At 42.2% G+C, this 12,888-nt stretch overlaps 2 protein-coding genes across 2 annotated transcripts; both read right to left on the bottom strand.

Annotated features, from left to right (window-relative positions):
* Nucleotides 1–604: 604 nt before the first annotated feature.
* LOC124281043 lies at nucleotides 605–2,012 on the bottom strand. Its single transcript, XM_046717052.1, has 4 exons — nucleotides 1,920–2,012; nucleotides 1,623–1,701; nucleotides 1,346–1,495; nucleotides 605–801 (listed from the first exon to the last, which is right to left on the bottom strand). The coding sequence occupies exons 1-4, from the start codon at nucleotides 2,010–2,012 to the stop codon at nucleotides 605–607; spliced, it is 519 nt and encodes a 172-aa protein (XP_046573008.1).
* Nucleotides 2,013–2,391: 379 nt separating this feature from the next.
* LOC124281042 (citron Rho-interacting kinase-like) lies at nucleotides 2,392–9,769 on the bottom strand (the record flags this gene model as incomplete). Its single annotated transcript, XM_046717051.1, has 11 exons — nucleotides 2,392–2,557; nucleotides 3,268–3,464; nucleotides 4,230–4,535; nucleotides 5,318–5,480; nucleotides 6,306–6,416; nucleotides 6,567–6,707; nucleotides 7,481–7,585; nucleotides 7,700–7,835; nucleotides 9,168–9,251; nucleotides 9,423–9,532; nucleotides 9,653–9,769. Coding segments are annotated over 11 exons (1,548 nt in total), but the record flags the coding sequence as incomplete, so codon positions are not given.
* Nucleotides 9,770–12,888: the final 3,119 nt, after the last annotated feature.

The following is a 12,888-nucleotide window of genomic DNA, read 5'->3' as shown; positions in this document are numbered from 1 at the left end:
GCATGTACACATCTATCATGGGTGGGTGGTCCAGTATATGTACACATCTATCATGGGTGGAATGGTCCTGTACATCAAAAATACCAATCATGCACCAGTTCTCCAGCACATCTACCTACCTATCATGGACCGAGATTGGTCAGACTGATTCTAATAAAGAACTTCTCTCTGTACCGACCAGGGCGTAACTCTCAACTATACACACACAGCTGCATGGCTCATATGAGTCAAACTCCTACAACAAGAATATCCACAGCACATAAGTATTTTCCTTATTTTAGAAAACTGTTACATTATCAAAAGAGTAGGACCCACGGCAATGCCCTGCATTAGCAAAATTAGAAATATTCAATACTAATAAAATACTCTGCATTTTAATCATGTTAATTATTCTGTTTCCAATATTATATTTCCCTCTGAAATAAGTGATGACATCTTACGTCACTACTTACATATACATATAGTATCATTAAAACTGACCAACTTCTGACCAACTTTGACGGATCGGATATGTAAACATGTGCTATAGCTTGCATGGTTAAATTCAGCAACATCATCCTCACCTTTCTGGTACAGAACATGGCGAGACTGGGGTTGTACTTCATCAGTATATAGCACCCTGTCTGTCATCCCCACAAGGATGATAGGTGCTGTCCTGCCACATGCCCACATCAAACACCGTACAACCCTGCACCCCATCGATCTGCTTGTAGGGGAGGGGGACCGTCTCACCACCGTTACACTGAGTCAGTCGCAGCATGATCAACTTCTTCTCCACCATCAGCAGTCGACGATCAGTGCCTGGCAACCACAGATTGAGACACCATATGTAAAACAGGATGTAGTACCAAACTCAGAAATATTTTACATTACAAAAATTTCATAACAATTTCACATGTCTGATAAAAAATTTTTTTTAAAATACAAATAAATTTTTAAATCAAGATCAAATTAAATTAAATTTACAATATGATTTAATATTTCATTATTGAGGAGGATCTTTGGGCAATGTAGTTCTTGAATCCAGAGATCAAACTGAATCATATTTTTTAATAGTGTGGTCATCACCAGGACCTCTTGACTTTCATTCTAAATTTCGAACTTTTATCATATAATAAGTAACAAACACATAAACAGCAGGATTTACATCTGATATCAACAGGAATTCAACTTTTTTTTGCTCTTATTTAAGACTTATAGCTCTAAGGAACTATGCCTGTTGTAAGTTAAGTTACAGTATGCAAGTTACATTGATGTAGCACAACAATCACTTTACGCAAGTGGATACCAATCAATACAACACAATCATTGTCCCACATTGTGCACAGTCATCGGATGTACTGACCTACAATCATGATGATCATGCCGAGCCCGGCGGCGAGGGTCATCTGGTGGATGTTGGAGATGCCAGTCAGGGGAGCGAGGACCTTGTCACTGGTCACTGGACTCTGGGGGTTCATGGCAAACAGTCCTCCTCGGCCATAAGCAGGACCAGCTGGCGTAGCAACAATACAGTGTATATGGAGAATTGAACAGGTGTTTTTCGTGTTCGACCATATTCATTAATAGAGAATGTAACACTTCTTGTGCTGAAATTAGAAAAAGACGATTGGAAAACAGACAAACCTGCTTTGAGAGAACGAGGGTGCTGTTGACCTCCTTCCTTTCAGTAAACGTCAAAACTGTGTTCATCTGGATTCTCTGCACAAAAGATCATCATCATCATGGTACAGTTGTGTTGTGCTGTTGTTTTCATCAACATGATCTGACAGTTATTTCATATGATGTTTTCCCAGGTCAGAGAACATGACTGGAATATATGATTGGAGCATACCTCATACGTGACCAAGTATCAATGATGTAAATTAATTTATATCCCTGGTGAAGTTCTCAATATGGTTGAGTTTTAAATGCCTTACACTCTTCCTGAAAGCCTCGCCCTTTGTGGCACACTTGACAGCTGCTTCCAGCGATGCCACCCACTTCTGCTTCTCCGCAAACGTCAGCGCCATCAGGTACATCACTCTGCCCGATGAAGAAACAACCACGTAGCAGTCAGGGGGATACTAGGATGGATCTTATCTTTGAAGCAGTGACTAAAAATGTCTGTTCCGCACTTTGTTTGAGCAAACCCAACTGCTGTACTGAACAACTGCATGAATATTACCCCCTGGTTTAATGGAGGGCGACAAGCACTGATGTTCAACATGGTCAAGACATGCAGTGTGGGTGATAAGACTGGGTGTATCATATTACCAGATTTTGATATTAATTCTACATTGGCCAAGGAGCAGATTGTTTAAGTTATCTCCCTTCTCACCTTCCCGGCCAGCAGGTGGTGATGGGATCTTGATCTACCCGGAGAACGTAAGCGAGGTCACTTGAAGCGGTGTTGGACAGTTCTGCTGCTGTGACGGCACTGTGAACGCTAACTTCAGCATCCCCAGGGTTCAACTCCAGGGTGTCGACAGGGTTGCCATCATTCTGCTGGTTGTACACCATCAGCCATGTGCCGTCTAGTGTAACGTAGCGCTTCTCCCAACTTGACTTGCCAGTTCTGTGAGATTTGGAACATTTCAAAATAATTAAATGATAATTTAAAAAGTATTTTCAACCATATCTGCACATCTGCATTCCAGGGCTGCAGCGAATACACTATGAGGCGAATACGATATGTTTTACAATATATAGTAACGAACATGCAGATCTATTCATAAGAAATTAAAATAACAAACATCATTTATTTGTTTAAGTCGAAACATCTATATAATATTTTCTTCAGAGCAAAAGCCAACACGTTGCAAGCGATGCCATTTTTAGCCTGATGACAGTGCCATGGCAAAACAACCAAATTTAGGTTACTGCATGGCTTGAATATATATCCATTTTGCATATCTCACTTAGACAAACAACAAACTAGTTCCAAGTAGACAATATTCAATTGTTGTGACCATGCATAATGCATAATGCATTGAATTCATGAAGGGGGTACGCTTCACTGAATACGTGCATTCCACAGTCCACTCGTCTTTTAGGAAAGAGTGGTAACACGGAACGTTACTTTTACTACAAAGAAGCTAGTAACTCTAAAGAATCGTTATATTTAACACAATGTCAGATCACCTTCCCTGATGCTTAGTTTAATCAGGACATTTGCCATCTGAATTCATAAGCAGTGCACATTCGATACTTTAAATATTGACAATGACTCATAAATGTGCGAAAAAGTATGCATTCCCCATCCCTTAAGAGTGACTTTCAACATACCGCGGCACTTTCAGCCATCCCTCCATGCGTATGGCGCTGCTCAGATCCTTCTCCTCCTCCTCCTCCCCGTAGTACAGAGGCTGCTCGGTGTTGACTCGCGCCATCATCCCTGTGTAGTGACTCACATACTCTGTGGGCAGGCCACATGACGCTGGGACCGACGTCACACATCGGGGGGTGGCACACTATATGACATTCTGAAAATGATAAAGAATATGAGTGTCCTTAATATATTTTGGTACTGATAAACAGAATTTTACATAATTTAAAACAACCGACCATAACCATATAGGTTATTACAAATGACATTTACAAACTGTTAATCATAACAGAAAAAATATGAGAACTTATTTCTTTTGAGTGAGTGTAGTTTTATGCTGCAATATCCCAGCTATATGGCAGCAGTCTGTAAATAATCAAGTCTGGACTAGACAATCCAGTGATGAACAGCATGAGCATCGATCTACACAATTGAAAACTGATGACTTGTGTCAACCAAATCAGCGAGTCTGACCTCTTATTTCTTGTGTTGTGGTAACAAACCCCATCTACAGCATAATGAGCTAATGCCTTAACCACCCGGCTGAGGTCTGAGCTAATATGCTTGTTTGTTTGTTGTTTAACACTGCACTCAGCAATATTACAGCTGTATGGTGGCAGTCTGTAAATAATCAAGTCTGGACCAGACAATCCAGTGATCAACAGCATGAACATCGATCAACGCAATTGGGATACAATGACATGTGTCAACTAAGTCAGCAAGTCTGACCACCCAATCTCGTTAGTTGCCTCTTACGAAAAGCATGCATTGCTGAAGACTAATTCTAACCCGGATCTTCAAGGGTATGAGATAATATATGAACACCAAAACAGCACAACTATGTCTGACTGTTCTGCATTCCGCACTCACTCTGTATCTCAAGTATCTAAAGAATTTGACTCTACATGCGTTTCTCGCTTACCTTGACATTTTGCGGCCTGTTTGTCGAAGTGGACACTGCCAAGGCACACAGCACATTTCGTGGCCCGGGTGTTGAGGCCGGTGACAAACCGGTGTGGGATGTTGTGATGCATGCGTTGCTGTTTAGGCTGTGGTGCTGATGGGGTTCCTACGACGTAGGAGGCAACGTCTGGCATCAGTGTACCAGGGTCGGGCTGACTGGACGGAGATTGTGCAAGGGCGGCTACAGCGGCCTTCACCTTGGGGGTGAGAGTACTGGTACCATCCAAGATGAGTTTTTCACGGAGGGGACCCTTCAGCTTCAGTACTACAGCAAAAAAAACAATCTTTACAGTTTGTTGTTTAACCCAACACTCAACAATATTCCAGCTATAAATAAATAATCCATTGATCAACAGCTTGAGCATCGATGTACACAATCGGGATACGATGATGTGTCAACCAAGTCAGTGAGCCTGACCACCCGATCATGTTATCTGCATCTTATGACAAGCATGGGTAGCTGAAGACCAATTCTAACCTAGATCTTCACTTGGTCCTTGAATCCTTATGCAACACTCACAAAGGATAATACAAAACAGTATAAACCAAATTTAGAACTTTCATATATTTGCGATGTTTTCCACCAAAATTAAAATGAAACAGACTCATATATTTCTGACAAACTGTGAGCAACTGACTGACTGAGTTTGGTTTTACGCCGCTTTTAGCAATATTCCAGGAACATCATGGCGGGGGGGACACCAGAAATGGGCTTCACACATTGTACCCATGTGGGGATTCGAACCCGGGTCTTCGGCGTGACGAGCCAACGCTTTAACCACTAGGCTACCCCACCGCCCCAACTGTGAGCCAAGTCCAAAATTCCACCAAAAAGATCACCTTTGTATGACTTCCATTCTATCTGTAGCTAGTGTGTAATCACAATGAGTTGTGACAACATACACTTATCTAAACCATTTAACTGAGTTTCACAATGGCCAGTTTGTCCTCTAGTGCCTCCTGTCACCAACTGGAGTAGAAAGTCCAATCTTGTCAGTTGGCCTACAACACTGTCCTACTCTGTACAAGAGCCGGAGTCCTACTTACAGTCATTGGACAGCTGGTAGTTCTCCTGGCGTAGTCGGTCCAGCTGCTCCTGGAGTTTACAGTTCTTCTTTCTCTCCGACTCCAGACTGGCCTGAAACTCCTTCCACTGTGGAACAACAGTCGGTGCGTCCTTGCCTCTCATGCTGCCAAAAATCTTGCCAGGCTGAAAGTAGTGAGTGAGTGAGTTTTGTTTTACACCGCTTTTAGCAATATTCCAGCAATATCCCGGATTTTTGCTGGGACACCAGAAATGAGCTTCATTTATTGGGTCCCATGGGGAATCGAACCCGGTCTTGGTGCGTTTTGTTAAGACGAGCCAATTAACGCTTTTAACCATCAGGCTACCCAAAGTAGAATATGTTTTTACACTTAGTTCAGGCTGAAAGTAACGAGCAGTAACAAGTAACAACTAGTATTTATTACTGTATTGACATTATAGTAACATTAGTCAAAATGAGCCACTGTATCACAGTTAATCTTATTTAATAGTTAGCTAAAGCCTTGACACTCAGTAAGACACAAAACACCACTCCTCTGTGTTAATATGGGCAAATGTTTTGGTTTAAGCAAGCACCTGTTCATGAATCAACAACAGTATAATGACTGAATTACTGAATCACGGTTAATCCTGACCTGCTACCTCCATCATGAGACGATGCTGTGACTGGTTCTTGGTGCCCAATAGAATCAGCGAGTCATTTGTGTTTTACAACATATATGATGGGATATTTCAGTCAAATTGTGCCTGACATCTTGATTTTGGGGAACAGCCTAATGTAACGCAGATCTAAATGTTTAACACTTTGGTGAACCACAGGCATGGGTCAGGCCTGAGCTGACAAAGTCAGAAACACTGAAGGGCAACCAGGATTTGAACCAGTGATGGCATAGCCTTAGATGACATGGTGTCTGGGCCTGCAGTACAGATGTGGTGATTCTCAGAAAGGTTGAATGGCCCACATAAAACCATCCATTGTGCTGGACGTACCTTCTTCTTCTTGGACATACTATCATGCCACAGTTCCTGTAGATAGTCTATCAGTTTCATCTGCTGGCCGATGGTACTCTCAAACTTGTATTTCTCCAAGAAGTGGAGGCCCTGGCAAACAAAGATATCTCTCGTAGAGTTTGACCACATTTGTTATTAAGGGCAATGATTAATGGAAAGGATAAATGATCACTCAATATTCACTTCATGAAGCCTTATGTTAAAGGACATCACAAGAAAAGAAAAGGTTTTTAGGGCTACCTGCATGGCTTCAGTAAAGTTCTCGAGATCAATCTTCTCCCCGAAGATGAGCTCGAACTTGTCCATGGCTTCATCGAGGTTCTTCCTCAGCTTCAGGTTGTTCCCTCTAAGTTCCTGGTTCTCCGTCAGGATCTTGGAGATCTGAACACACAGTAGCACAAAATTGTTCAACAATGTGTTCAGCTGTATGAGGTGAGGTGAGGTGAGGTGAAATTGGGTTTAACGTCGTGCTTGAGAATATTTCGCTCATATGACGACGTGCATGCGTGTGTATGTGTATGTGCAGCTGCTTGTACTAGCCCAGACTTAAGCTGGTTTTTTGTGCTAGCCCACTGAGATACCATGCCGCAGTGAAGCATGAATACCCCACTCAGACACATTATACTGACTCCGAGCCGACCAGTCCTTGTTGTACCCATTAATGCTGAGCGCCAGGCAGGGACCAACAAGTACCATATTTTAACGTCTTTTGGTATGACGCGGCCGGGGATCGAACCCGCGACCTTCCGCTCTCCGGGCGGACACTCTAACCACTACACCACGGAGGTGGTCCTCAGCTGTATGAAGGTTGTCCTTGATAACTGGACCAGATAACTGTTACGTAACATCACTGACACTGATCTATGATTGGATATGACAACATACACTGAACACCCCCACCCTATACTGTTACTCACATCCTACAACAAGCACTGGTTGCTGAAAATCAATTCGAACCCAGATGTTTGTGGGGGTCGATATCTGATTGAGATATTTGAGGATTAGCTAAATGTGGGAGAAAATCCCAAAGGGACTTTAGTGAAGTACATGTAATAGACAATAAGTTGGGTTTAATCAGCAGATCCTGGCACATGTAAGAACTGAAACTCTGCTCAAACAATTGCTGCACATCCATGTTCAGTCTGTTGTCATACCTCCTCCTTCAGCTTGATCTTGTCAGTGTCCTGGGCATCCAGGATATGCTTCTGGTGACTCAGGATCTGCTCGCTCTTCTCACACTTTTCTTTCAGATCAGACATCTGAATCATAAAACAGTCTCTTTCATTCATCATAAAACCTGGACCTGTTTCTTCACCCCAGTGGATACAAGCAAATCTGTCATCCAGTGGCTGCTACATGATTCCCAGACTCACCTTGTTGTTGAACTTCTGTCCCTTGGCTCTCTCTTCCCACAATTTGTGGTTTAATGCCTCTACTTCACTCTTGTGGGCAGCCTTGGCGGACTTCAGCTGCTGCTTCAGGCTTGTCAGACGCTGGTCATTGGAAGATCTGGGAATATTGTACGAAAAATATCTCGTTGGTTTCTTCACAAACATAGGTACATGTATTTTCCAAGGAAACTCAAACTTTGACACAGAAACTGAATAATCAAACCTGCTTTTAATATCCACTAACTAGACTTCTCCATCACTGATTCACCTCCTACCTGGCCTTCTCTATGACAGACTTATCCCGAACCTGGCCTTCTCTATGACAGACTTATCCCGAACATGGCCTTCTCTATGACAGACTTATCCCAAACCTGGCCTTCTCTATGACAGACTTATCCCAACCTGGCCTTCTCTATGACAGACTTATCCCAAACCTGGCCTTCTCTATAACAGACTTATCCCGAACCTGGCCTTCTCTATGACAGACTTATCCCAAACCTGGCCTTCTCTATGACAGACTTATCCCAAACCTGGCCTTCTCTATGACAGACTTATCCCAAACCTGGCCTTCTCTATGACAGACTTATCCCAAACCTGGCCTTCTCTATGACAGACTTATCCCAAACCTGGCCTTCTATGACAGACTTATCCCAAACCTGGCCTCTCTATGACAGACTTATCCCAAACCTGGCCTTCTATGACAGACTTATCCCTAACCTGGCCTTCTCTATGACAGACTTATCCCAAACCTGGCCTTCTCTATGACAGACTTATCCCGAACCTGGCCTTCTCTATGACAGACTTATCCCAAACCTGGCTTTCTCTATGACAGACTTATCCCAATCCTGGCTTTCTCTATGACAGACTTATCCCAAACTTGGCTTTCTCCATGACAGACTTATCCCAAACCTGGCCTTTTCTATGACAGATTATTCCCCTACCTGGCCTGCTCTATGACAGACTTATCCCAACCTGGCCTTCTCTATAACAGAATTATCCCCTACCTGGCCTGCTCAATGACAGACTTATCCCAACCTGGCCTTCTCTATAACAGAATTATCCTTTACCTGGCCTGCTCAATGACAGACTTATCCCGAACCTGGCCTTCTCTATAACAGAATTATCCCTTACCTGGCCTGCTCAATGACAGACTTATCCCCAACCTGGCCTTCTCTATGACAGACTTATCCCCTACCTGGCCTGCTCTATGACAGACTTATCCCGAACCTGGCCTTCTCTATAACAAAATTATCCCCTACCTGGCCTGCTCAATGACAGACTTATCCCGAACCTGGCCTTTTCTATGACAGATTATTCCCCTACCTGGCCTGCTCTATGACAGACTTATCCCAACCTGGCCTTCTCTATGACAGACTTATCCCCTACCTGGCCTGCTCAATGACAGACTTATCCCATACCTGGCCTGCTATGTAACAGACATATCACCTACCTGGCATGCTCTATGGCTGACAACCTCTGACTGGTTCCCTCAAGTTCCTCCTCTCGTTCATCCACCACCTGTTCATACGTCTTCCTGTACAACACACACCATTTAACTATTTTACTGCAATGCCAATAAAATGAACAAGAAAAACGTCTTCCATTATTCATTTGTAGAAATTGAGTACAGCTGAACTGTTCTACCGAACTACAAGCCCTTTCTTTGAAATGAGATAAAAACATATTTAAAAACCTATTTTTTTACCTGATCTTATTCCACTCAGCTTCCCGCTTCTCGTACTCTGCCACAAGAGCCTCCAGGTCCTTCATCTGTTCCTCCAGTTCCTTACACACCCCACGGAACTTCTCCACTTTCTGTAACACATGACACATAGGAACTGACAAATACATCAGGGACTATTATGTTATTAATATTTACCTGTAAGCAAAGATTTCTGTCGAATGTCAAAATAACTGATGACTAAGAACACTGACCTTGACCTCAAGCTCTATCTGCCTGTCCTTGTCATTAATCTGGGCCTTGACCTTGGCCAGTTCCAGAATGTCAAGGCTACGCTCCTTCTGAATCTTCACCAGTTTCTCCTCCAAGGTCTGACAACAGCAACACCACAATCACTGGATGAGTTAACTAGATGTATGATAACAGTAACACCACAATCACTGGATGATTAACAACTTATCTGACAACAGCAACAACACAATCACTGGATGATTAACAACTTGTCTGACAACAGCAACACCACAATCACTGGATGACTAACAACTTGTCTGACAACAGCAACACCACAATCACTGGATGATTAACAACTTGTCTGACAACAGCAACACCACAATCACTGGATGATTAACAACTTGTCTGACAACAGCAACACCACAAACACTGGATGATTAACAACTTGTCTGACAACAGCAACACCACAATCACTGGATGATTAACAACTTGTCTGACAACAGCAACACCACAATCACTGGATGAGTTAACTAGATGTATGATAACAGCAACACCACAATCACTGGATGATTAACAACTTGTCTGACAAAAGCAACACCACAATCACTATATGATTAACAACTTGTCTGACAACAGCAACACCACAATCACTGGATGAACAAACAACTTGTCTGAAAACAACAACACCACAATCACTGGATAAACAATCAACTTGTCTGACAGCAACACCACAATCACTAGATGAACAAACAACTTGTCTGACAACAACAACACCACAATCACTAGATGAACAAACAACTTGTCTGACAACAACAACACCACAATCACTGGATGAACAAACAACTTGTCTGACAACAGCAACACCAAAATCACTGGATGAACAAACAACTTGTCTGACAACAGCAACACCACAATCACTGGATGAACAAACAACTTGTCTGAAAACAACAACACCACAATCACTGGATGATTAACAACTTGTCTGACAGCAACACCACAATCACTGGATGATTAACAACTTGTCTGACAAAAGCAACACCACAATCACTAGATGATTAACAACTTGTCTGACAACAGTAACACCACAATCACTGGATGAACAAACAACTTGCCTGAAAACAACAACACCACAATCACTGGATAAACAATCAACTTGTCTGACAGCAACACCACAATCACTAGATGAACAAACAACTTGTCTGACAACAACAACACCACAATTACTAGATGAACAAACAACTTGTCTGACAACAGCAACACCACAATCACTGGATGAACAAACAACTTGTCTGACAACAGCAACACCACAATCACTGGATGAGTTAACTAAATGTATGATAACAGTAACACCACAATCACTGGATGATTAACAACTTGTCTGACAAAAGCAACACCACAATGACTAGATGACTAACAACTTGTCTGACAACAACAACACCACAATCACTGGATGAACAAACAACTTGTCTGAAAACAACAACACCACAATCACTGGATAAACAAACAACTTGTCTGACAGCAACACCACAATCACTAGATGAACAAACAACTTGTCTGACAACAACAACACCACAATCACTAGATGAACAAACAACTTGTCTGACAACAGCAACACCACAATCACTGGATGAACAAACAACTTGTCTGACAACAACAACACCACAATCACTAGATGAACAAACAACTTGTCTGACAACAGCAACAGCACAATCACTGGATGAACAAACAACTTGTCTGGCAATAGGAACACCGCAATCACTGGATGAACAAACAACTTGTCTGACAACAGCAACAGCACAATCACTGGATGAACAAACAACTTGTCTGACAACAGCAACACCACAATCACCGGATGATTAACAACTTGTCTGACAACAGCAACACCACAATCACTGGATGAACAAACAACTTGTCTGAGAACAGCAACACCACAATCACTGGATGATTAACAACTTGTCTGACAACAGCAACACCACAATCACTGGATGAACAAACAACTTGTCTGACAACAGCAACACTACAATCACTGGATGAACAAACAACTTGTCTGACAACAACAACAGCACAATCACTGGATAAACAAACAACTTGTCAGACAACAAAACCACAATCACTGGATGAACAAACAACTTGTCTGACAACAGCAACACCACAATCACTGGATGAACAAACAACTTGTCAGACAACAACACCACAATCACTGGATAAACAAACAACTTGTCAGACAACAACACCACAATCACTTGATAAACAAACAACTTGTCAGACAACAACACCACAATCACTGGATGAACAAACAACTTGTCTGACAACCGCAACACCACAATCACTGGATGAACAAACAACTTGTCTGACAACAGCAACACCACAAACACTGGATGAACAAACAACTTGTCTGAAAACAACAACACCACAATCACTGGATAAACAAACAACTTGTCTGGCAGCAACAACACCAAAATCACTGGATGAACAAACAACTTGTCTGACAACAGCAACACCACAATCACTGGATGATAAACAACTTGTCTGACAACAGCAACACCACAATCACTAGATGATTAACAACTTGTCTGACAACAACAGCACAATCACTGGATGAACAAACAACTTGTCTGACAACAGCAACAGCACAATCACTGGATGAACAAACAACTTGTCTTACAATAGCAACAGCACAATCACTGGATGAACAAACAACTTGTCTGACAACAACACCACAATCACTGGATGAACAAACAACTTGTCTGACAACAGCAACAGCACAATCACTGGATGAACAAACAACTTGTCTTACAATAGCAACAGCACAATCACTGGATGAACAAACAACTTGTCTTACAACAGCAACAGCACAATCACTGGATGAACAAACAACTTGTCTTACAATAGCAACAGCACAATCACTGGATGAACAAACAACTTGTCTTACAATAGCAACAGCACAATCACTGGATGAACAAACAACATGTCTGCCAACAACACCACAATCACTGGATGAACAAACACTTTGACAATAGGAACACCACAATCACTGGATAAACAAACAACATGTCTGCCAACAACACCACAATCACTGGATGAACAAACACTTTGACAATAGGAACACCACAATCACTGGATGAACAAACAACATGTCTGCCAACAACACCACAATCACTGGATGAACAAACAACATGTCTGCCAACAACACCACAATCACTGGATGAACAAACAACTTGTCTGACAATTGGAACAGCACACTCATTGGATGAGTTTA

The sequence above is a fragment of the Haliotis rubra genome, unplaced genomic scaffold (genome assembly GCF_003918875.1).
Source record: "Haliotis rubra isolate DU_JTF1 unplaced genomic scaffold, ASM391887v1 Scf2781, whole genome shotgun sequence".
Classification (NCBI taxonomy): domain Eukaryota; kingdom Metazoa; phylum Mollusca; class Gastropoda; order Lepetellida; family Haliotidae; genus Haliotis; species Haliotis rubra.
Note: the sequence above shows the minus strand (reverse complement) of the source record. Positions and strands in the feature narration are given on the sequence as shown.